The sequence below is a fragment of the Psammomys obesus genome, unplaced genomic scaffold (assembly GCF_907164565.1).
Source record: "Psammomys obesus unplaced genomic scaffold, mPsaObe1.curated_primary_1811, whole genome shotgun sequence".
Classification (NCBI taxonomy): Eukaryota; Metazoa; Chordata; class Mammalia; order Rodentia; family Muridae; genus Psammomys; species Psammomys obesus.
In genome coordinates this window covers 5,345,855-5,371,999 of record NW_026586550.1, presented here as the reverse complement: position 1 = coordinate 5,371,999, position 26,145 = coordinate 5,345,855, and the positions used below count along the sequence as shown (strand labels likewise).

General features: G+C 40.1%; 1 protein-coding gene and 1 pseudogene across 2 annotated transcripts in view; one reads left to right on the top strand and one right to left on the bottom strand.

Moving 5' to 3' along the window:
- The window catches only part of Exoc4 (exocyst complex component 4), an 824,181-nt gene that overhangs the window by 742,309 nt on the left and 55,727 nt on the right, over positions 1 to 26,145 (bottom strand). For both annotated transcript variants that reach the window (XM_055602012.1, XM_055602013.1), the window contains exons 4-5: positions 24,433 to 24,617; positions 18,908 to 19,017 (exon numbers count right to left, since the gene is read on the bottom strand). In XM_055602012.1, the coding sequence (XP_055457987.1) occupies positions 18,908 to 19,017; positions 24,433 to 24,617 (295 nt within the window). The remainder of the gene's footprint in view (positions 1 to 18,907; positions 19,018 to 24,432; positions 24,618 to 26,145) is intronic.
- Positions 10,475 to 12,212, top strand: LOC129672523 (T-complex protein 1 subunit eta-like; annotated as a pseudogene).

Sequence of the window (26,145 nt, the reverse complement as noted above, 5' to 3'; positions counted from 1 at the left end):
ATGAATGAATGAATGAATGAATGAATGAATGAATGAATAAATAAATAAGGCCAGACAATCTAAAGGGAACGGAGACACTGGAGATATCATAATAGCTGGCTTCAATTTATACTACAGAGCAACAGTAACGAAAACAGCATGAGAGCAGCCCAAAAGCCCACATTATGAAAGAGAATAGAGGGTCCAGCAATAAATCAATGTATATACAGCCACCGGATTTTTTCTTAATTCTTTATTAATTACACTTTATTCACTTTGTATGCCCCTGTGGTTCCCTCCCTCCTCCCATCCCAATCCTGCCCTTCCTTCACCCTCTACATGCATGCCCCTCCCCAAGTCCACTGATAGGGGAGGTCTTCTTTTCCTTCCTTCTGATCCTAGTCAATTAGGTCTCATCAGGAGTGGCTGCATTGTCTTCTTCTGTGGCCTGATAATGCGGGTTCCTCCTCAGGGGGAGGTAATTAAAGAGCAGGCCAATCAGTTCATGTCAGAGACAGTCCCTGTTCCTATTACAATGGAACCCACTTGGATACTGAACTGCCATGGGCTATATCTGTGCAGGGGTCTTAGGTTATCTCCGTGCATATTCCTTGGTTGGAGTATCAGTCTCAGGAAAGACACCTGTGCTCTGATTTTTTGGTTCTGTTGCTCTCCTTGTGGAGTTCCTGTCCTCTCCAGCTCTTACTGTTTCCACTTCTTTCCTAAGATTCCCTGAACTCTGCCCAAAGATTGCCCATAAGTCTCATCATCTCCTTTGATAGTCTGCAGGGCAGAGCCTTTCAGAGGTCCTCTGTGTCAGGCTCCTGACTGTTCCCTCTTTTCTCCTTCTTCTGATGTCCAGCCTCTTTGCCTTTCTGGTTAGGAATTGAGCATTTTAGTAAGAGTCCTCGCTCTTGATTAGTTTCTTTAGGTGTACAGATTTTAGTAGGTTTATCCCATGTTATATGTCTATATGAGTGAGTATATACCATGTGCATCTTTCTGCTTCTGGGATAGCTCACTTGAAATGATATTTTCCACTTCCCAACATTTACCTGCAAATTTCATGATTTCCTCGTTTTTTTATTGCTGAGTAATATTCCATTGTGTAGATATAGCACAATTTGTGCATCCATTCCTTCACTGAGGGGCATCTGGGCTGTTTCCAGCTTCCAGCTATTACAAATAAGACTGCTACAAACAAGGTTAAGCAAATGTCCTTATTGTGTACTTGAGACTGTTTTGGGTACATACCTAGGAGTGGTATAGCTGGATCTTGAGGAAGCGCTATTTCTAGTTGTCTGAGAAAGTGCCAGATTACTTTCCAGAGTGGTTGTACAAGCTTACATTCCCACCGACAGTGGAGGAGGATTCCCTTTCTCCACAACCTCTCCAGCATGTGTTGTCTCTTGAGCTTTTGATCTTAGCCATTCTGATGGGTGTAAGGTGACATCTCAGGATCGTTTTGATTTCCATTTCCCGGATGGCTAATGAGGTTGAGCTTTTCTTTAAGTGTTTCTCTGCCATTCGATATTCCTCTATTGAGAATTGTCTGTTTAGCTCTGTACTCCATTTTTAATTGGATTACTTGATTTGTTGCTGTTTAACTTCCTTAGTTCTTTATATATACTGCATATTAGTCCTCTGTCAGATATAGGGTTGGTAAAGATCCTTTCCCGATCTGTAGGCTGTCATTTTGTTCTTATGACAGTGTCCTTTGCTTTACAGAAGCTTTTCAGTTTCATGTATTTATTGATTATTGCTCTTAGAGCCTGTGCTGTTGGTGTTCTGTTCAGGAAGTTGTCTCCTGTGCCAATGAGTTCTAAGCTCTTCCCCACTTTTTCGTCTAAGCGGTTTACTGTGTCTGGTTTTATATTGAGGTCTTTGATCCACTTGGTCTTTAGTTTTGTGCAGGGTGATAACTATGGATCTATTTGCATTTTTCTACATGTAGACATCCATTTAGACCAGCCCCATTTGTAGAAGATGCTATCTTTTTTCCATTGAATGCTTTTGGCATCTTTGTCAAAAATCAGGTTTCCAAAAGTGTGGGAATTTATGTCAGGATCTTCTATTCGATTATATTGATCCACCATTCTGTTTCTATGCCAATACCATGCAGTTTTTAGTATTGTTGCTCTATAGTACAGCATGAGATCAGGGATGGAGATACCTCCTGAAGATTTTTTGTTATAGAGAACTATTATAGAAATTCTGGGTTTCTTGTTGTTCCATATGAAGGTGAGACTTTTTCTTTCAAGGTCTGTAAAGAATTGTGTTCGTAATTTAATCGGAATTGCAATGAATCTGTAGATTGGTTTTGGTAAGATGTCCATTTTTACTATATTACTCCTGCCAAGCCATGAACATGGGAAATATTTCCATCTATTTTCTAATTCTTTCTTCAGAGACTTGAAATTTTTTCATACAAGTCTTCGACTTGCTTGGTTAGGTTCACACCAAGATACTTAATGTCATTTGTGACTATTTTGATGGGAGTTGTTTCCCTAATTTCTTTCTCGACCCTTTTGTCTTTTGTATACAGGAGGGCTACTGATTTCTTTGAGTTAATTTTTTATCCAGCCACTTTGCTGGAGGTGTTAATCAACTGTAGGAGTCCCATGGTAGAATTTTGGGGGTCACTCAGGTATACTATCATATCATCTGCAAATAGTGATACTTTGACTTCTTCCTTTCCAATTTGTATCCCCTTGATCTCCTTCAATTGTCTTATTGCTCTAGGAAGGACTTCAAGAACAATGTTGAAGAGATATGGAGAGAGTGGGCAGCCTTGCCTTATCCCTGATTTCAGTGAGAATGATTTAAGTTTCTCTCCATTGAGTTTGATATCAGCCATAGGCTTGCTGTATATTGCCTTTACTATGTTCAGGTATGTGCCATGTATCCTTGATCTCTCCAATACTTTAAACATGAATGGATGTTGGCATTTGTCAAATGCCTTTTCAGCATCTAAGGAGATGATCAGGCGGTTTTTCTCCTTCAGTTTGTTTATCTGGTGGATCACATTGATGGATGTCCATATATTGAACAACCCCTGCATACCTCGGATGAAGCCTACTTGGTCGTAGTGGATGATATTTGTTATGTGTTCTTGGATTCGGTTTGCAAGTATTTTGTTGAGTATTTTTGCATCGATGTTCATGAGAAAGATTGGCCTGAAATTCTCTTTCTTTGTTGGGTCTTTGTGAGGTTTATGTACCAAGGTGACTATGGCTTCATAGAATGAATTTGGTAGTGTTCCTTCTGTTTCTATTTTATGGAAGAGTTTGAAGAGTATTGGTGTTAGCTCTTCTTTGTAGGTCTGGTAGAATTCTGCGCTGAAACCATCTGGCCCTGGGCTTTTTTTGCATGGGAGACTTTTGATGACAGCTTCTATTTCCTTAGGGGATATAGGAGTACTTAATTGGTGTAACTAGTCTTGATACAGCTTTCGCATGTAGAATCGGTCAAGAAAATTGTCCATTTCTTTGAGATTTTCAAATTTTGTGACATATAGACTTTGGAAGTAAGACCTAATTATTGTTTCGCTTTCTTCAGTGTCTGTGGTTATGTCTCCCTTTTCGTTTCTGATTTTGTTGACTTGGATAGTTTCTCTCTGCCTTTTAGTTAGTTTGACTAAGTGTTTGTCTATCTTGTCGATTTTCTCAAAGGACCAGCTCTTGGTTTCATTGATTCTTTGAATTGTTTTTTTTGTTTCTAATTGATTGATTTCAGCCCTGAGTTTGATTATTTCCAGCCGTCCACTCCTTTTTGGTGTGTCTGCTTCTTCTTTTTCTAGGGTTTTTTAAGTGGGCCATTAAGTTGCTTGAATGAGCTGTCTCGAATTTCTTCTTGAAGGCACTTAGTGCTATGAACTTTCCTCTTAGCACTGCTTTCATTGTATCCCATAAGTTTGAGTATGTTGTGCCTTCATTTTCATTGAATTTTAGGAAGACATTAATTTCTTTCTTTATTTCTTCTCTGAACCAGCTGTCATTTAGTAGCAAGTTGTTCTGTTTCCATGTGTGTGTAGGCCTTTTGCTATTTTTGTCACTGAGGTCCAGCTTTAGTCCATGGTGAGCAGATAGGATACAAGGGATTATTTCAATATTCTTGTATCTGTTGAGGCTTGCTTTGTGACCAACTATATGGTCTATTTTGGAGAAGGTTCCATGAGGTGCTGAGAAGAAGGTAAATTCTTTTGTGTTTGGGTGAAAGGTTCTGTAGATGTCGGTGAGGTCAATTTGATTCATGACCTCTGTCAGAGACATTGTTTCATTGTTTAATTTCTATTTTGTTGACCGGTCCTTTGTTGAGAGGGGGGTATTGAACTCTTCCACTATTAATGTGTGGGGGTCTATGTGTGGCTTAAGTTTTATTAAACTTCCTGTTACAAATGTGGGTGCCCTTGTATTTGGGCCATAGATGTTCAGGATTGTGATATCTTCCTGATGGATTTTTCCCTTGATGAGTATGAACTCTCCTTCTGTATCTCTTTTGATTAATTTTGGTTGAAAATCTATTTTATTAGATATTAGAATGGCTACTCCTGCTTGTTTCTTGGGTCCATTTGCTTGGAAAACCATCTTCCAGCCCTTTACTCTCAGGTAATGTCTATCTTCATGATTTAGGTGTGTTTCCTGTATGTAACAGATTGCTGGTCTTGTTTACGCATCCATTCTGTTAGTCTGTGTCCTTTTATTGGAGAATTGAGTCCATTGATGTTGAGGGAGATTAAGGACCAGTGGCGGTTAGACCCTTTGATTTTGATGTTGGCTATGATAGTGTGCTTGTGTGTGTGGTTATTTTTTGTTTTGCTGTAGTGAGGGTATTTATTTTCTGTGTTTTCTTGAAAGCAGTTAGTTTTCTTGGGTTGTATTTTTCCTTCTAGTATCTTCTGTAACGCTGGATTTGTGTGTAGGTATTGTTGAAATTTGTTTTTGTCGTTGAATATCTTGTTTTCTCCATCTATGAGGACTGAGAGTTTTGCTGGGTATAGTAACCTGGGCTGACATCTGTGTTCTCTTAGAGCCTGCATGATATCCGCCCAGGCCCTTCTGGCTTTCACAGTCTCTGTTAAGAAGTCAGGTGTGATTCTGATGGGTTTGCCATTTTATGTTACTTGGCCTTTTTCCCTTTTCAGCTTTCAGTATTTTCTCTTTGTTCTGTATACTTACTGTTTTGATTATTATGTGATAGGAGGATTTTCTTTTCTGGTCTAATTTATTAGTTGTTCTGTAGGCCTCTTGTATTCTTATAGGGCTCTCCTTTAAGTTGGGGAAATTTTCTTCAATGATTTTGTTGAAAATATTTTCTGGGCCTTGAGGAAGGGAATCTTTTTTTTCCTCTATTCCTATTATTCTTAGGTTTTGTCTTTTAATGTTGTCTTGGATTTCTTGGATGGTTTGTGTCAGGAATTTTTTAGATTTATTATTTTCTTTGACGGATACATCGATTTCTTCCATTGTATCTTCCATCTCTTGTAGTCTATTGGTTATGCTTACCTCTGTAGTTCATGTTTTCTTTCCTAGGTTCTCCCTCTCCATGATTTCCTCCATTTGTGTTTTCTTTAATTTTTCCAATTCTATCTTCAGATCTTGAACTGTTTTCTTGATTTCCTTCACCTGTCTGACTGTATTTTCCTGTTTTTCCTTCAATTCCTTCAGCTGTTTGTTTGGACATTCCTCTGCTTCTTTTATTTCTTTCAGTGATTTAATCATTTCCTCTTTGAACGCCACAACCTATTTGGCTGCATCTTCCTGTATTTCTTTAAGGATGACCATAATCTGTTTTATCATATCTTCCCCTAATTCTTTACACATTTTATTTCCTTCGTCCATTAACCTCTTCATAAGCATAAATGTAAGGTCATTTTCTTGAATTTCGCTTATGTTAGGGTGTCGAGCGCTACTTGTCCCTGGATAACTGAGTTCTGGAGATGCCATATAGCTTTGCCTTTTGTTGGTTGTGCTTTTTCACTGGCCTCTACCCATCTCTCTGTCTCAGGTGTTATCTGTTAATTTCTGGTGCTTGCTGGGTCCTGGGGTGGGGAGAATCCACTTGGTGGGGTTCTGAAGTTCTCCTCTGCTTTTTGGGATTCGGCACAATGGCAGCGACAGTACAACTCTAGTGCTGAACAGCAGCACAACAGAACTAGTGACCAGCAGTCAGAATTTATGGCCCTAAAACACAAGTGATTGTGTTTCCCAGGTGAGAGGATACCCCATGGTGAGTGATTCAATCAGCTTTAACTCACCCGGCTAAACCATGGAAGAGATCCCAGTTCTGCCAGGCGCTTGGTCGCCAGCCCAGAGCCACACGCCAGGGTGCTCTGGTCACTGTCCCAGACTGAACTGTGGACACCACAACATCAGAGACTGAGATTTCCAGTCAAGAGATAACCCCATGGTGCGGGAAACGATTGGGACTGACCTTAGGTCACCCAGACATTCCCTGGAAAAGACTCGGGGTTCCGCGGGCACCCAGGAAACAGCCCACAGCCAGAGCCAGGGACCCAGGCGCCTGCACAGAGTCCTGCCTATGCACCTGACTTGCTGCCCCAAATAAAACTGTGGGCCCCAGGGCACCAGAGACTGAGTTTCTCTGTCGGGTGCAAACCCACAGGGAGGGGAACGGCTAGTCTGATCTCAGAGCACTCAACCGATATCACCACCCCAAAAAGGTCTTGGGAAAAATTACCCAGATTCAGCAGACACCCAGGCACCCAATCCCCAGAAAGGCAGAAAGGTGGAGCCACGTAAGTCTGTGCCTGCAGGTTCTACTTGCCATCACAGACAGAATGGCTTTCCCCAAAGCAAAGCCTGGGTGTTCCTGTCAAAAGGAAACCCCACAGCAGGGAGATCATCAGGTCCAACGCTCAGAACACCCAGCTCCAAAAGACTTTCTGGATTCACGCAGACTCTAGGCTCTAGCCTTCTACTGCAGGCAGAAGCACTGTGCTCACCACCTGCTAGGGCACTGGGGTACACAGCTACATTCTCAGACCTATAAAAGCTAGAGAGTCATTACAGCAGCCCTCAGATACTGATCCAAGGATCAATCAGTTATCCCTAGCTAAACTGACAAAACTGTTGAAATCTCTGGTTCTTCAAGAGGGCTGCACCCAACAATTACACCTTAAGAGCAACAGCTGCTGCTCACTAAATTCAGAGCACGAAACCCAGCAGCAGGGCAGCCATCACAAGGACCTCTTCTGATGAGAGGAGAGCTTTCCTGAACACCACAGTTACCACACAGGTCCATACATCTGAAGTGAATTGTGACAATTCCTGAGAAACACCACCATTCAGTTGACCATACCCACCGGATTCTTAAAGACACCAGCCTAAATTACTCATCAACAAATAGCAAAAATGTGCTCCATACATATAATGGAGTTGTATGTAGCCCTGAAAGAGACCACAATAATATTCCTTGAAAGGGAAATGGATGGAACAGGAGGCAATCATATTAAATTATGGAAAAAGTCAAACTCAGAAACACAAATGCCACACATTTTCTCTTCTATGTGTATTTTAAAATAGACGTATAAGACATGAAAACAAAGGAGCACTATTTGTCAGAAACAGGGAAAACAGTGAGGAGTAAGGAATGGAAAATACGCTAGTGGGAAATTGACCATGTTCAAAATATGACCATGTTCAAAATATGAAAATATAATTTCAAAATATGAAATTATATGACTAAAATGAAAACCTTCATTTTACACAATGGATATTCTATAATAAGAAGAAAAAAAACAGGAAGCAGGTGAAGCAGGAAGTAATTAACCTAGTGGGACTCAAAGGTTAATGGGTATATTAATCTCTAAGATATGAATCATGTATTTTATTCTTAATTATAGTATTTATAGTAAATGTTCATAAAAAATAAAATATGATCTTGCATTTTTTTATATTTATTACTATATGGCCATTAGTTTACTATTCTATCTTGCCTCCCATATATTTTTCTTCAGTTGTACATAAGATTAATCACAGAAGTCAACACAAGCATTCAGTAAGAGCAAATACAAAAGGAAGTGGAGATAAACAAAATCAGCCAGACCAAGAAAGACAAAGGAATACTTGATTGAAAATGAAGCCCCTAACCTAAGTGTCAGGTCCTAAAGAAACTAGAGATAAATAGCTAACTGTGGTGCCTATTAGCATGCCAAAGTGCATGCTAGTCTCCAGGCTCACCAAGTACCACAGAGTCCTCTCAGCTCTTCTCACCCTGCCCCAACCCTAACCCTCTCCAGCCCAGGGGCTTCCTCTCTCTCCCTTTCCCCCAGCTACATTTCCTGTATAACCCTGTCATTTCACCAGGTCCCCTTATTGGTTCTTCTGGTGATTTCCTTGGCTCTCCTCCTATTCCTCTTGCCTCTCTCTCTCTTTTCTCTTCTCCTCTCTCTCTCTTCACCCTACTTCTCTCCCCTCATGACCCAGCTCAGTCTGCTGGTCATGTTTTACTCCCTCATTTCTACAATAAAACCTGCTCTTCAACCATACCCAGGAGCAATCATTTTCTCATTTCGTTCACTAAGGAAAGAAGTAATTTAAAGAGTGTCCTGCAATTTTGGAAAACCAAAACTTCACTGTTTTGTATATGTGAGTTCAATGAGGAAACATTTCATGGTCTCCTATATTGGATCAGACAATTCCCACTTCATGTGGAAAGAATTCCTTTAATGCCATATCTTCAATTCTTAAAATAAATATTAAGTTTCAGATAAGATTATATTAAATAAAATGCACATCAAGAAAACAGAAGCACTAAGAAGAAGAAAAAAAACATTTAATTTGTGTTCTCTTTTAGGTTTCATTGGCTGACCTATGTTGTACCAAAAGCGAAAGAAGTAAAAAGTCCAGCTTTGCTACAGTCATGATCACAAAAGCACAGCAGGACATGAATAAAATGAATCAAGAAGCCACAAATGAAATGCCTGGGTACCCTGGAGAGCTTGCTCAGTCAAAATGTTCCAAAGGCACTTTGCCAAATGGAAGGACATACTGAGAGTTCAAAAGCTTAAACAACATTTTTACTATAAATGCTGGCTTTTCTCCCAAACTTTCTACCTAATTCTTTAGATGAACTACTACATCTAAAAAAGACATCAATTTTCCCATATGTTACAAAATACTGAAATGACTAGACAGTGAAATGATAAGACCCACAAGAGTGGAACCATAAGACCAAATTCTAGCCATGGCCACCTTGGATGAAATAGATCAACCATCCAATCTCTCTGGAATTACTTCCTATATCTGTAAAGCAATTTTTGAAATAATAGATGATTGATAGTTTTCTATATATTACTAGTATAAGATTTCTTTTAAGAAGAGGACATCAGATGAAAGGGGAGGAGGTCCTCCCTATCAGTGGACTTGGAAAGGGGAAGGGAGGAGATGAGGGAGGGAAGGGGGGATTGGGAGGGAATGAGGAAACGGGATACAGTTGGGATACAAAGTTAATAAACTGTAACTAATATTTTTAAAAAATTAAAAAAGAAAACAAAAGAAGAGAACATGCTCATATTTTCCCTTTATTCTACTAGCTTGTTTTAATTTTTAACAAGGGTTCATTACATATTCTAGGTGCTTAAACTCCACCAAATAACCAATCTTATATACATTCTTCTTTCTTTCTGTTCTTCATTACCTACCCTGTTCTTTATTATGTCATTTATAAACTAATTAATATGAAGTGGGAAAGCAATGCAAATTCCAATTATTTGTCTTTTAATGTTATTTGCTTCTGCAAACCTGTGCCTCAATTTTGCAATTCATGATATTTTATTTACCTAGCTAGCACACAGACACATGTAATTACAGACAACTTTTTTTACCTACAGAACCTTACACTTACATATAATGAATATAAAGATGACAATGGTAACAACAACAGCAACACCTAAAATGACTTCAGAGCACTGTCGCATCCATTGAATAACAAAATGCAGTTTGCAAAGCATCATTTACAAGCTCTGACAGAAAACTTCTGCAAGAAAAGACACAACTGCACCTCTAAATAAGGCATCTGCAAAATGACTCATTAAAAGCCATCAGAATTCTTATTTAATTAATAATAACCTGCACATTCTCAGGAATCACCTCCAACCTTAATTTATGGCACCCCAATGGGAAATCCGTTCTGCCTGGGGATTCCCTACTGGAACTTCCTCTATAAAAGTATCAATTCTAATGGATTACACCCTCGATCCTACTGTGTCACAAGATGAGAGGGGAGTTTTAAGAGCCTATGTTAAATTCCCTGCTGAAAATGTCTATTACTTTCTCAGCTGACTTGCACAGTAGTCCACAAATAGACGCTAAAGACTTGCTGTTCAGTACCAAGAATTAGATGAAACTTTTGCCCTTTATTATGGTATATTTCATCAGCCCCAAGCTTTTATATGTACTTAGTAACATTTTATATAGTCTCTCAATAATGTATCTCTTCTTTGCTTATACAATCTCCTTTAATAATGTGATTCATGAGAAGCTTCTAAGGACTTCTCCAGCGCGGAGCATTCTGGGCATGGGTGGGCGGCCCCGAGGCATAGAACAGATGAGTTGCGGGTCCCTGAAACCGCTTCCAAGATGATGCCCACACCAGTTATCCTGCTGAAAGAGGGGACTGATAGCTCTCAGGGCATCCCTCAGCTTGTGAGCAACATCAGTGCCTGCCAGGTGATCACTGAGGCTGTCAGGACCACCCTGGGACCCCGGGGCATGGACAAACTGATTGTGGATGGCCGAGGCAAAGCAACAATTTCTAATGATGGAGCCACAATTCTGAAACTCCTCGATGTTGTCCATCCTGCAGCAAAGACTTTAGTGGACATTGCCAGATCCCAAGACGCTGAGGTTGGTGATGGCACCACCTCAGTGACTCTGCTGGCTGCAGAGATTTTGAAGCAGGTGAAGCTGTGCGTCAAAGAAAGTTTACATCCTCAGATCATCATCCAAGCTTTCCACACAGCTACCCAGTTGGCTGTTAACAAAATCAAAGAGATTGCTGTGACTGTGAAGAAGCAAGATAAAATAGAACAGAGGAAGATGCTGGAGAAGTGTGCGATGACAGCCCTGAGTTCCAAGCTGATCTCCCAGTAGAAGGCCTTCTTTGCCGAGATGGTGGTAGACGCTGTGATGATGCTGGACGAGTTGCTGCAGCTTAAGATGATTGGCATCAAGAAGGTGCAGGGTGGTGCCCTAGAGGAATCTTGGCTAGTGGCTGGTGTCGCATTCAAGAAGACTTTCTCTTATGCTGGGTTTAAAATGCAGCCCAAGAAGTATAGGAACCCCAAGATTGCCCTCTTAAATGTTTAGCTCGAGCTGAAAGCAGAGAAAGATAATGCTGAAATCCGAATCCACACGGTGGAGGGATTACCAGGCAATTGTTGATGCTGAGTGGAACATTCTCTATGATAAGTTAGAGAAGATCCATCAGTCTGGAGCCAAAGTCATCTTGTCCAAACTCCCTATTGGGGATGTGGCCACACAGTACTTTGCTGATAGGGACATGTTCTGTGCTGGCCGTGTACCTGAGGAGGATCTGAAGAGGACAATGATGGCCTGTGGAGATTCAGCCAAGACCAGTGTGAATGCTCTGACTCCAGACGTGCTGGGCAGCTGCCAGGTGTTTGAAGAGGCCCAAATTGGAGGCGAGCGATAAAATTTCTTCACTGGCTGCACTAAGGCCAAGACATGTACCATCATCCTTCGTGGGGGTGCTGAGCAGCTTATGGAGGAGACAGAGAGGTCCCTGCATGATGCCATCATGATTGTGAGGAGGGCCATCAAGAATGACTCTGTGGTGGCTGGTGGTGGAGCCATCGAGATGTAGCTCTCCAAATACTTGCGCAATTACTCACAGACCATTCCAGGGAAACAGCAGCTGCTGATTGGGGCATATACTAAGGCCCTGGAGATTACTCCTCGACAGTTATGTGACAACGCTGGCTTTGATGCCACAAACATCCTCAACAAGCTGCGGGCTCAACATGCACAGGGAGGCAGGTGGTATGGGGTAGACATCAACAACGAGGACATCACCGACAACTTCCAGGCCTTTGTATGGGAGCCAGCCATGGTGCGCATCAATGCCCTTACAGTGGCCTCTGAGGCAGCGTGCCTGATTATATCTGTGGATGAGACTATCAACAACCCCGATCCACTGTGGATGGTCACCCAGAAGCTGCTCGGGGCCGAGGCCAAGGCCGCCTCCATTGAGAGGGAATCTGCACACCTCCCTGTGAGGTGAACTGTGGTTGAGGAAGGGGTTGATTGGTCTGCTGTGTTCTCACTGGAGGTTATTTAAATAAAACTTAAAAAGTTAAAAAAAAAAATAATGTGATTCAGATTAATAGAGTACTAAGGACTAGAATGGCAATGACTTAGAAGATTTCACCACATAATTTTCAAAACGTCAAATTTTTCCCACATTGTTTTCTAAAGACAACTTAAGACAAGAAATCTGTACTGCAGAACATGGTAAGCAAAACGATGGATACCCAAACATCCATGCCCAAGCCCCAAGGCCTATGAGGAGGTTACCATAAGTGGCAAAGGAGACTCTACAGATGAATAACATCAAAGTTACAGATTTCAAGGTATCAAGGTTCGTCTAAGCACCCAGGTGGATGCAATCCTATCACAGATGTCCTTAAAAAGGGCAGAAGAAGGCAGAAATGGGAGTCAGAAATATAATCAGAGAAGAATATACATAGCACTATTGCTGATTTTGAACAGAGAAGGGACCATGTATTAGTGACAGCCTCTAGAACCCGATAAAAGCAAAAATAATAGAGTCCCCAGAACCTTCAGTAATAGGGTCCTGTAATGCTTTGATTTGTGCCCAACAAGATTTGTGTTATGTTTTGGTTTGGTTTTCCTAACAGTCTCACGTAGACTGGGATAGCTTCATACTCTCTTTGTACCTGGGTTGACCAGGATCATTTCACACTCCTGAGCCTTACACCTATCAGAATGGCCAAGATCAAAACCTCAAGTGACAACACATGCTGGAGAGGTTGTGGAGAAAGGGGAACCCTCCTCCACAATGCTGGTGGGAATGTAAACTTGTACAACCACTCTGGAAATCAATCTGGTGCTTTCTCAGACAAATAGAAATAGTGCTTCCTCATGATCCAGCCATACCACTCCTAGGCATATATCCAAAAGATGCTCAAGTACACAATAAGGACATTTGCTCAACCATGTTTGTAGCAGCTTTATTTGTAATAGCCAGAAGCTGGAAACAACCCAGATGCCCCTCAACTAAAGAATGGATGCAGAAATTGTGGTACATCTATACAATGGAGTATTACTCAGCAATGAAAAATAAGGAAATCATGAAATTCGCAGGTAAATGGTGGGACCTGGAAAGGATCATCCTGACTGAGTTGTCCCAGAAGCAAAAAGACACACACGGTATATACTCACTCATATAAACATACAATATAGAATAAACCCACTAAAATCTGTACATCTAAACAAACTAAGGAAAAGAGAAGACCCTAACTAAAATGTTCAATCCCCATCCTGAAAGACAAAGAGGATGGTCATCAGAAGAAGAAGAAAACAGGAAACAAACTAGGAACCTGCCACAGAGGGCCTCTGAAAGCCTCTGCCATGCAGACTGTCAAAGCAGATGCTGAGCCTGATGGCCAACTGTCAGACAGAGTGAATGAAATTTTATGTAAGAAGTGGGAAATAGTAAGAGCTGGAGAGGACAGGAACACCACAAGGAGAGCAACAGAACAAGAAAATTTGAACACAGGGAACTTCCCAGAGACTTATACTCCAACCAAGGACTATTCATGGAGATAACCTAGAACCCTGACAATGCAGCCACTTCTGATGAGAACTGATAGACTAAGATCAGAAAGAAGGAGAGGAGGACCTCCCCTATCAGTGGACTTGGGGAGGAGCATGCATGCAGAAAGGGGAAAAGGGAGGGGCTTATGGGGGGATACAAAGTGAATAAAGTGTAATTAATAAAAGTTAAATAAAAAATTTTAAAAAATGTCTGTACGGTATAACAATAACAACTAGAGTTAGAGATTTAGAAAAAATTAGAAACTAAGTAAACCAAAAAAAGAAAAAATATGAAATAATGTGTATACGTCCCTATAGCTCATGTGGCACATTTGATGATGTCTTCCTTGAGACTACTCTACAGAGCTACTTAACTGCTTAGCCCCTGCTGGTGTGTGTTAAACCCTGACTTTGTGCTGACTTGGGAACTCAGGCAATTAACATCCCTCAGCCTTACCATGAAGCCTGATATTTATGCAACATCGCACCATCACCAGGCAAAGGCAATAAATATTATAACCAAAAAGAAAATCACAAATTCTACCAATGAGTATTCATTTGAAAGTTTAGGGAGATCCAAGATGGCGGGGACCAGTGTGCACCATATTTGGGGCAAAGGATCTGAAACTCCAAAATTGGTGAGTGGAGGGTCTGCTGAACAGACCCAGAACAATGACATCAAGTCTTCCAGGGAGAAAGGGGACTAACCATTTGGATTCAGGTCACCCGCTGACCCCTCTGTGGCCTTGTCCAGGGGGCTCAGTCCTCAGACACTTCCCCATATCCACCTCCCTACTTCCTCTTTGGGAGAGGCAGCTGAGGCAGCCCGCAGGGTCTGCCAAAAAGCGTAGTGCCATCCTCCAGTGCCAACTGCTCGTAGCAAAGAAACCCCTGCTCAGGATCTGGGACAAAGAATACTCAATCCCCCTTCCCCCAGCACTCCCCCAGAGCCAGCCGCCATAATCCTTCCATGGCAGAGGTGAATGCTACAGAGGGGACCCGCAGAGTCTGCCACCAAGCATAGTGCCCGGCCCCTAGTGCAGGTGGCTCCTAGCACAGCACACAGTGCCACTGGACGCCAAAATCTGAGGCTCCAGCACCACTGAGCTGACTGTTAGCCTACAAAAGCATTTACTCCAGCAGGATCAAATCAGAGAGTAGAGAACATGGGGAAGCCCTGTGCTTTCCGACTGGTCCTGCAAGAGACATATCATAGTCAAAACACTAACCCTACATAACAAAGAAAAAATATTAAAAGCAGCAAGGGAAAAAGGCCAAGTAACATGCAAAGGTAGACCTCTCAGAATCACACCAGACTTCTCAACAGAAACCATCAAATCCAGAAGGGCCTGGGCAAATGTCATGCAGACTTTAAGGGACCACCAATGCAAACCAAACTACTCTACCCAGCAAAGCTTTCAATCAACAAAGATGAAGAACATAAAATATTCCATGACAAAAACAAATTTAAACAATATGTACATAGCAACGCAGCCCTACAGAAGATGCCAGAAAGAAAAATCCAATCCAAGGAAGAAAACATACTATACAGATAATTTCACAACAATAAATCAAAAGGATGCAAGAAACAAAACACAGCAACACTACCAATTCCACAACAAAAGAAATTAACATTCACTGGACACTATTATCTATCAACATAAATGGACTCAACTCTCTAATAAAAAGACACAGAGAAAACAGGATCCAACTTTCTGCTGCATCCAACAAACACACCTCTGCAACAAAGATAAAACACTACCTCAGAGCAAAGGGCTAGAAAAATGTTTTTCAAGCAAAGGGATCCAGAAAACAAGCTGGGGTAGCTATCGTAATATCTAATAAAATAGACTATCAACCAAATTAATCAAAAAAGATGAGGAGGGACACTACATTCTCACCAAAGGAAAATCCACCAGAAAGACATCACAATTCTGAACATCTATGCCCCAAATACAAGAGCACCTACATTTGTAAATGAAACATTATTAAAGCTTAAATCACACATCGATCCCAACACCTTAATAGTGAAAGACTTCAACACCCTACTCTCACCAAGAGACAGATCATCTAGACAGAAGCCAAATAGGGAAATAAAGGAACTTATACAGGGCCTAAATCAAATGGACCTAATAGATATCTACAGAACTTTTCACCCTAACTCAAAAGAATGTATACCTTCTTTTCAACACCTCATGGAACCTTCTCCAAAACAGATCATATAGACAGTCACAAAGCAAGCCTCAACAGAAACAAGAAAATGGAAATAATCTCCTGTATTCTATCTGACCACCATGGAATAAAGCTAGACCTCAACAACAACGACTTATTTGAAAAAAAAACTTCAAGTCTCTGAAGAAATAGAAGAAGATATCAGAAGATAGAAATATCTCCCATGCTCACAGATCAGTAGAATTAACATGGTGAAAATGGCCATCCTCCCAAATAGCAAAAAGCCTACCCCAAAAACTCTACCTGGGAACTCCTACAGCTGATTAACACCTTCAGCAAAGTGGCTGGATACAAAATTAACTCAAAAAAATCAGAAGCCCTCCTGTATACAAAAGACAAAAGGGCCGAGAAAGAAATTAGGGAAATAACACCCTTCCCAAAAGTTACTAATAACATAAAGTACCTTGGTGTGATTCTAACCAAGCAAGTGAAAGACCTATTTGAAAAAAAATTTCAAGTGTCTGAAGAAAGAAATAGAAGAAGATATCAGAAGATGGAAATATCTCCCATGCTCATGGATCGGTAGAATTAACATGGTGAAAATGGCCATCCTCCCAAAAGCAATCTACAGATTAAATGCAATTCCCATCAAAATACCAACACAATTCTTTACAGACCTTGAAAGAATAATTCTCAACTTAATATGAAAAATAAAAAACCCAGAATTGCCAAAATGATCCTGTACAACAACAAATCGTCTGGAGTTATCTCTATCCCTGATCCCAAGCTGTACTAGAGAGCAACAGTAATAAAAACTGCATGGTACTAGCAGAGAAACAGAATGGTGGATCAATGGAATAAAATAGAAGATTCAGAAATAAACCCATACACCTATGGATATTTGATTTTTGACAAAGAAGCCAAAACTATTCAATGGAGAAAAAGAGAGCATCTTCAACAAATGGTGCTGGTCCAACTGGATGTCTACATGCAGAAAATGAAAATAGACCCATATTTATCACCCTGCACAAAACTAAAGTCCAAGTGGATCAAAGACCTCAACATAAAACCAGATACTCTAAATTGGTTAGAAGAAAAAGTGGGGAAGAACCTAGAATTCATTGACACAGGAGACAACTTCCTGAACAGAACACCAACAGCAATGGCTCAAAGATCAACAATCAATAAATGGGACCTCATGCTGTAAAGCAAAGGACGCTGTCATAAGAACAAAACGACTACCTACAGACTGGGAAAAGATCTTAACCAACCTATATCTGACAGAGCGCTAATATCCAGAATATATAAAGAACTAAAGAAGTTAAAAAGCAACAAACCAAGTAATCCAATTAAAAAATGGGGAACAGAGCTAAACAGAGAATTCTCTGTAGAGGAATATAGAATGGCAGAGAAACACTTAAAGAAATGCTCAACGTCATTAGCCATCAAGGAGATGCAAAACAAAACGACCCTGAGATTTCACCTTACACCCATCAGAATGGCTAAGATCAAAAACTAAAGTGACAATATATGCAGAGAGGATGTGGAGAAAGGGGAACCCTCCTCCATTGCTGGTGGGAATATAAACTTGTACAACCACTTTGGAAATCAATCTGGAGTTTTCTCAGACAATTAGGAATAGTGCTTTCTTCAAATCCAGCCATACCACTCCTAGGCATATATGCAAAAGATGCTCAAGTACACAATAAGGACATTAGTTCAACCACATTCGTACCAACTTTATTTGTAATAGCCAGAACCTGGAAACAACCCAGATGTCCCTAAACAGAGGAATGGATACAGAAATTGTGGTACATTTACACAATGGAATTAAAAACAAGGAAATCATGAAATTTGCAGGCAAATGGTGAGATCTATTAAAGATCATCCTGAGTGAGGTATCCCAAAAGCAGAAAGACACACACAGATATACTCACTTATAAGTGGATATTAGGCATATAATATAAGATAAACCTATATAAATCTACATACCTAAAGAAACCAAGCTCTGGGTAGCAAGATCAATCCTCACTCAAAAAAAAAAAAAAAAAAAAAAAAAACAGGATGGACATTAGAAGTAGGAGAAAACAGGAAACAGGACAGAAGCCTACCACAAAGGTCCTCTAAAAGACTCTACCCCACAGGGTATCGAAGCAGAGGCTGAGACTCATAACCAAACTTTGGGCAGACTGCAGGGAATCTTAGGAAAGGGAGAGATAGTAAGACCTGGAAAGGACAGGAGCTCCACAAAGAGAGCAACAGTATCAAAATATCTAGGGCCAGGGGTCTTTTCTGAGACTGATACTCCAACCAAGGACCATTCATGGATATTACCTAGAACCCCTGCTCAGGTGTAGCACATGGCAGTTCAGTATCCAAGTGAGTTACCTAGTAATGGGAACGGAGACTGTCTCTGACATGAACTCAGTGGCTGGCTCTTTGACCACCTCCTCCTGAGGGCGGAACAGCCTTGCCAGGTCACAGAGGAGGACAATGCAGCCAGTCCTGATGAGACCTGATAAGCTAGGGTCAGATGGAAGGGGAGGAGGACCTTCCCTCCAAGGACCATGCCTTGGAGAGGGCATGGGAGGAGATAATGAGTGGTGGGTGGGATTGGGAAGGAATAAGGGAGGGGGCTACAGCTGGGATACAAAGCAAATACCCTGTAATTAATACAAAAAAATAAAAATTAAAAAAAATTAAAGTTTAGGAAACTTAACAGGACCACTGAAATAAAACACATTCAGAGCTAGAATCTGCAGGCAGGCCAATTAGGTGACAGTTTTTACATCAGGTAAGGCAACAGGTTCAGCCAATGGTTTTCTATCTCTTTCCTGCAAGGATTCCAAAGGGCATAACATTCCAGGATCCCAAAGGTCTTTGCCTGGCTTTCTAATATACTAAGACTGACCTGAGTCATGTAGAAAATAACTTACCATTTGAGCTTCCAGCAGCCGAATACTGAGTGGCATCAAGGAATTTGCATGGAGTAGGGATGTTTGTAACATCAATAAGAGGACCAGGAGAGGCATCTTTGCTGTGAGAACTGTGGGGAAAGCAAGCAGCAGTTACTACTTTTTCCAAACCCAACTGAAGTCACATTCAGTGCCCAGACCTCAAACACCTCACCAGTACATTGCCAATGTAGCAGTTGCCACAGCTAGAGGTTTAAAGATGACCTCTAACAGTCCCAAATGTTAACACAGTTATTATAAGTATACTGTGGATTGTCTAGATAACCATCTCATAATAAAATTATAACAAGCAAAGCCAGGCACAGTGGTGCACACCTGAAATCGCAAAACTCAAGGAGGCAGAGGCAGTTGGATCTCTGTGAATTCAGGACAGCCTGGTCTACAAGTAAGTCCAGAACACCCAGGGCTACACAAAGAAGCCCTGCCTCAAAAAAAAAAAAAAAAAAAAAAAAAAATTACACTAAGCAACTATCTGACCCCCATTGTTACCTATAGTGAAGATTGGTTGTAAGTAAATAAAGTTCACGAGACACCATGGTGTAACTAAATGAAGGTTTAATAGTATTAAACCCTCATTTAAGCTTATGTTCTTCAAGTTTATTTTTTACTTATTTTTCAGGCGTTTATCCCTTTATCCCTTTTCATTTTCTTTAAAACAAACTCATAAGTTTTGTTAAGTTAAGAATCACTATAAAGACCAACTTAAATAATTTCTCAAACAGATTTATTCAGCATTATTGTTTCAATAAAGCCTGGTCTCTCATCATCTAATTTGAAGATACTAAAATAAATAAGTTGGTTATAGATAAAATAAAGACTATAAATGACAACTATAATTTTATTTTCAAGGAAACCTCTTAATTTACAAGTGCAGCTTGGACCCTAGCCACAACTTCAACCACACTGCCTGACAGCAGAAGGTTCTCTAAGTTAACCCACGAGTACAAGCTACAGTTCTCACTTTGCTCCAGACCAAAACACAGCAACAGCAGCAGCAGATCATTCACAAACTAATTCTTTAAAAGGAGAGCAGGCACAAGAGAAGGAAAAAACCAAGCCTACTGGAAAGACTTGAGACAAGATGGAGAAACAGATCTAATCAGGAGCAACCAGTGGATCTCAACCTTCCCAGTGCTGCGGCCCTTTAATACAGTTCTTCATGTTGTGGTGACCCCAACCATAAAATTATTTTCATTGCTACTTCATAACTAATTTTGCTACTGTTATGAATCATAATGTAAATATCTGATATGCAGGATATCTGACATGCAATCCCTTGGAAAGGGTCATTTGACCTCCAAGGGGGTAGGGACCCACCTACATATTATAAACCCCTGATCCGGACCTAGTCCACTGTAATATTTCCCCATGCTCTTACCATGATCCTTCTGGAACCAAAGCACTAAGTCTAAGTGTTAGCTGTAGTCTCTTCTTTTCCCCCCTTTGAACAATGTTGGTGATCAAAGACCCTGCTGGGTGAGAATGTTAACTATGAGTTATATCCCTGCATTTTTAACTAAGAAGAAGACAATACTTTTTTGAAACCTTTGAAAAAATTGTTAAAGAGTAAAATCATCCCTCACAGTCATATTACTTTATTTCCATGATAATGCCATATGACCCATTATCCTAGGACTTGAAGACACTGTGATAGTCGCTAACTTTTCACTGATTATGGTGAGTAGGAATCATTACCCAGATAATTTCTGCAATGTGTTAGTAGTTGGCACTGTGCTCAGTGTTGACTATGAAAGTGTGATTAAGGTAAAGCAAACATCACACATTCTAACAGACACCATCACTCCCAGCTAATGTGAAACTCAATTCAGATATGTAAAGTAATAGGAAATTAATTGGGATAGTTATTTCCACTTAAATCTTCTCTATGGCTATAGAAACCATCAAGCTTTTAAGTAGTTAAACCAACCTAACTAAATCCAGCAGTCTATATGTCCAATGAACTGTTGCTCATTGTTTTGATTTTGTGAAACAAGGTCCTACTATGTAGCTAGAGTTCCTGCCTTAGCATCAAAATCACTGAGCTACAGCTGCCCTGTGTACACCACCATGTCTCTTTGTATTCTCATTTTTTTTAACCTTAACTCTTCTTCCACCTGGATTTTATTCCCAACTACAAAATGAAGTCTTGTAGTTGGCACACCTCCCTAGTCCCCAGACATGCAGGCCATAGAAACAAGATAATCACTGAGGATTACAGTGTTTCTACTGAGCAATTTTGAAAAAGTTAATTTCAACGTTAAATGACAGGAAAATTATATACATAGTTTACAAATATTTAAAGAACTGAAGGAGTTATTTGTATAGCAGGATAAGTAAAACTATCAATGAGCAGAAAAACAGAGGCTTATGTATAGCTGGAATACTGCCTGTAATTTCTAAGAATAAACCAGTACAGGTTATGCCTAAGTATGGATGCTGGTATGTTTGCACTAAAAATGCAATGGTAGTGCCTGTGTACAAATGATGGTATGTACCCACTGAGAGCGTAATGGTGCATACTTCTATCAACACAGATGACATGGGATTCACCTTAGACCATAATCTACAATTACTTTCTCAGTATAAACCTAAAAGTATATTTCTGATAAACACAAGGTAAAAAGTGGCTTACTACTTTAAAAATATAGTTGCCAAACTTCATAGTCAAAGTCAGAAGGACCCTAAAATGCCAACAAAATTTTAGAAAAAGTAATTCACTGATATTTCCCTCTTTCCTTCTCTCTTTCTCTCTCTTTCTCTCTCTCTCTCTCTCTCTCTCTCTCTCACACACACACACACACACACACACACACACACACACACAAACTTTCCCTTAGGCCTTAATTTTTCTCCTCTGTAACCACTAGTTAAAGGGCAAGTAACTCTGGAAATAATTTCTAGGGTTTGTCCTGGACTTCTTTTTTATTTTGGGTTTTTTGAGACAGCTCTAGCTGTCCTGGAACTCACTTTGTAGACCAGGCTGGCTTCGAACAGAGATCCACCTGTGCCTGCCTCCCCAAGTGCGAGGATTAAAGGTGTGCACACTCACGTGTGGCTTCTGCTGGATTTCTATGGAAGAACTTTGTTCCAGAACTTTCAGAGAAAGCCTCCACACCTACTCATTACAGACTAGAGACATGGAGCTCAGCAGAGAGGTGGGTGCCATTGCAGGCTATCACAGTAAATGAACCTTAGCTTTTGTTTCAAAAAAGAGAAAAGGCCCCTCTCACCATGCTTCAGAGACAAAACTGAAAAGGTATTAATTTTCCCAAAGGTGTTTGAATTTCTGGGAATTATTTTAGAAAACAAATAAATGAAAGACTTATTCTCTTGAAGATTGTAATTAGTAAGAATGTTCTGAATTGTTTTAATTTGAAAGAAATGTGGATAGGAGATATTTTTTAAATACACATGGTAACTTTATTTTTACTGAATTCAGAATAATCCACAGCTCAGTTGATAACACATCAATTACTGATACCTATCAGTGTATATTGTGAGTGCTGTGGGATTGGTAACATAGTAAGCAACACAGTGTAAGATGACAAAACTATGTAACATCCTAGGCTACAGCACACCAACCAAATCCAACTACCACTAGAATTTACCCAAATCCCACTACCACTATAACTCATCCAAGGACTTTCTGGCCACAAAGTAACCACAAATTATCTTGCTAGGATTTTCTTCAATTTGTGTTTGGTTTTCAAATCCATAAAATCTGTTCTTCCATTTTTTTAAAAAGAACAGTAGGAAGTTATCCATCTTATAAAAAACATTTGTTTTTTTAATTATAGCATATTTCTGCTCCTTGGATTTGTAAATGCTGATTTATAATCCTTGGGTTAGTAAAGATGAGCTCAACTATTTACAAAATTCCCAGATACAGCTAATTTGGCAGATCTGATTGTCAAAGGCCAACAGAAGTGAGTTAATTTCTGCACTCTCTAAAAACTAGTATGTCAGTAACCTCTATAACAATGGCTTGGTACAGTGGCTGCCAAAGAGCAAATGTTCATAAAAGTTGGTTAAATCAGACTGAGCTGCAAAATATCCATCAAAAATAATATAATGAAACAGTAATCACTGGCACCGTAATTCTACAGAAATCAGAAAATAATGAAGGAAAAGAAAAGAGCCATGTCTTCATAAGACAAATCAAGGGTGAAGATATAATAATATTAAATAGAGTGGAGTAGCCAGATGGGGTGATGCACACTTTTAATTCCAGCACTTAGGAAGCAGAGGCAGGCAGATCTCCGTGCATTCAAGGCCACCCTGGTCTACAAAGCAAGTTCCAAGCCAGCCAGGGTTACAGAGAGAAACCCTGTCTCAAAAGAAAATAGAAAGAAGAAAGCTTGAAGTAATTCTGGAGTACAAACTCACTGGCTTAATATGTAGACCTAGTTTATCTACTACCCATTTGCTAAACAGAAGCAGAAATATCTCTTTCAATGTCTGAGTCTCTGACTATACTGAAGCATCACATATAAAAACATCTTTGTTGTTCACATAGCACAAGACTTGAAAGACTTCATTCCCAGCATTCACTAATTCCAGTTCTCTCCTGGTATACAGCTGGATGGAAAGGCATAAACGTGTGTATTTCAGCAGATTGTGTTTGAAAGACCTTCTGAAAATATCTTACATTTCCCTCTAGGAATGTGAGGACATCCATTATGTGCAGGTTCTATATAACTCCAATAATCTACTATCTTAAGATCTAGTGTTAGTCCACTCCAGGTCTACACTGACTTAATAGCTTTCCTGAGCCTATCTGGCCTGTTAAACATAGGGCCATGCTATAACCAGTCAAAACAGAGTTTATTCCTTAAGCCTCTTCTGAGCTATTCCAAAACAAATTTGCTAAAGCTGAGGAGACCATACTAAATCTTGAAACTTCAGTTCATATAGCTCAGGATTTTTATTTTCACTGACTTCACTGGTCAACTGGTCAACTGGTCACTGATCAACATTTTTTCTCACTTCCCTTTGAGAGCACAAGAGTGTCTCTGATCCATATGTAACAGACCCACAGGAAATGTTTTTTACATATCCTTACAGGAGAACCATAACAAATATGCAATGAATGACTGAACGCACTTTTATGTTAGCCTCTCTGAATATAGCATATTTGCTATTATGAAACCATCTATGAGTTCAGAGATATTACAGGATAAGGAAAATAAATCACAATATTCTGGAATAAAAAGAATGTTTCTTCAGGGAACTGCAGAGATGGCTCAGAGGTAAAGAGCACTGGCTGCTTTTCCAGAGGTCCTGAGTTCAATTCCCAGGAACCACATGTTGGCTCACAACTATCTGCATTGAGATCTGGTGCCCTCTTCTGGCATGCAGGTGTACTTGCAAACAGAACATTGTATACATAATAAATAAATAAATTGAACAGAATTTTTAAAAAAGAATGCTTCTTCAAATAATGTTACTTCCACAAGACACTAGAGTAGAGGAGTTCCTTAACCAACCTCATCTTCCCTTTTTCCTTGTTATGATGCACAACCCGACTAGTGGATTTGATATACAGATGCCGGTGCAGTTCCTCTATGAGAACCAAGTGCAGATTCATCTTCTTGCTGTGAAGTTCCAGCCTGAGGTCACTGAGTCCTTCCACCTGGAGCAGCGGGCCCTCCAGAGACTCCACAGCTGAGACCTGAAAGGGAAAAGAAGGCCAAGTAAGTACAACTAAAGAGTCTTGCAGAACCATAGAAAAGAAAGAGTAGTATTTAAGGCACTGTCTAAAGGGAGTTCATGGGAACTGCAAGCAATATCAGACTGCACAGTATCGTGTGAATTAGCCTAGTCTGGCCCTTTAGGAGAGGCGAGGATAGATAGAACAAAAGAGAAAAGTAAAAGAAAATCTTAACAAAAGAATGCATAAAGGCATGTAGGGCACCACAGCAAAGCTGTGAGTACTATTTACTCCCACACACATTGCTTGTCCACAGACACATGGTGAATAGTTAGTTATATCAACTCATAATTTCACTACAATCTCAATGCTGATGACTAAAATCAACTTCTTTTGAGGGGGGTGTTTTGTTTGGTTTAGGTTGTTTGCTTTGAGACAGGGTCTCACTATGTGGCCCTATGCAGTTTCAAACTCACACTACACTGGCTTGACTCAACTTTTAATAAGTCACTCTTTGAAACCAAGACTAAATCAAGGTACACTGTATGAACTTTTTAATAGTTTATTCTCATGGTGATCATGAGCCAGACAGAGCTCTGTTGGCTAAGGTCATATGTGTATTTATAAAGAACAAGCTTTCTCATTTTTTCATATTCACATGCATATGAAGGTAAATGTGCTTTTGCATACATATTACTATCATAATAGCCTGATCCAATCTGATTCAACAGATGGAAGTGAAATGGAGAAAGGAAAATACAGTAAAAAAAAAAAAAAAAAAACCATGCTTTTAAGATGGCTTAAAAGATTTTAAAGACAAGGACTGAATGAATCAAACCATACAGGAATGCCTACAGTAAATAGACGGAGAAACTAAAAGACCATGGTAACTGCAAGGTGGTAAGGAGCACACGTGGTGTAACCACTCTTTGTGTGAGTACAATTACTTCTCTATATGATAATGATCTTTTCTTTTTTGAAAGAAAAAAGTTGAAGGGAATATTCTAAGTATTATTACTTAGGAATGAAAAAAAGGTGAAGAGGAGAACTTGAAAGCTACTAGGGGGAGGGGAAAGATGAGAAAGAAAAAAGGTAACATCAAGCAATCCTAAAGAGAAAAAAAAGCACACCAACTCCTAGAGGAATTAAGGTCAACAGCTATTACCAGCTTAGGTCATGCTTCTACATATTTCAGACAGGGGTAGCTAAAGGCAATAATAACACCATTTACAACAGGGTGACACCATTAAAGCTGATTATGGACACAAATATGACCCTAAAAACTAAATCATTCATATAAAAGCAATACTTAATAAGAGTCATGAAATGAGATGGGGTTGGCAGTGCACGCTTTTAATCCCAGCACTCAGGAAGCAGAAGCAGGCAGATCTCTGTGAGTAGGAAGTCAGGCTGGTCTACAGAGTGAGCTCCAGCAAGAGCTACAGAAAGAAACCCTGTCAAAAAAAAAAAAAAAAAGGAAAAAGAAAGAAGGAAGGAAGGAAGGAAGGAAGGAAGGAAGGAAGGAAGGAAGGAAGGAAGGAAGGAAGGA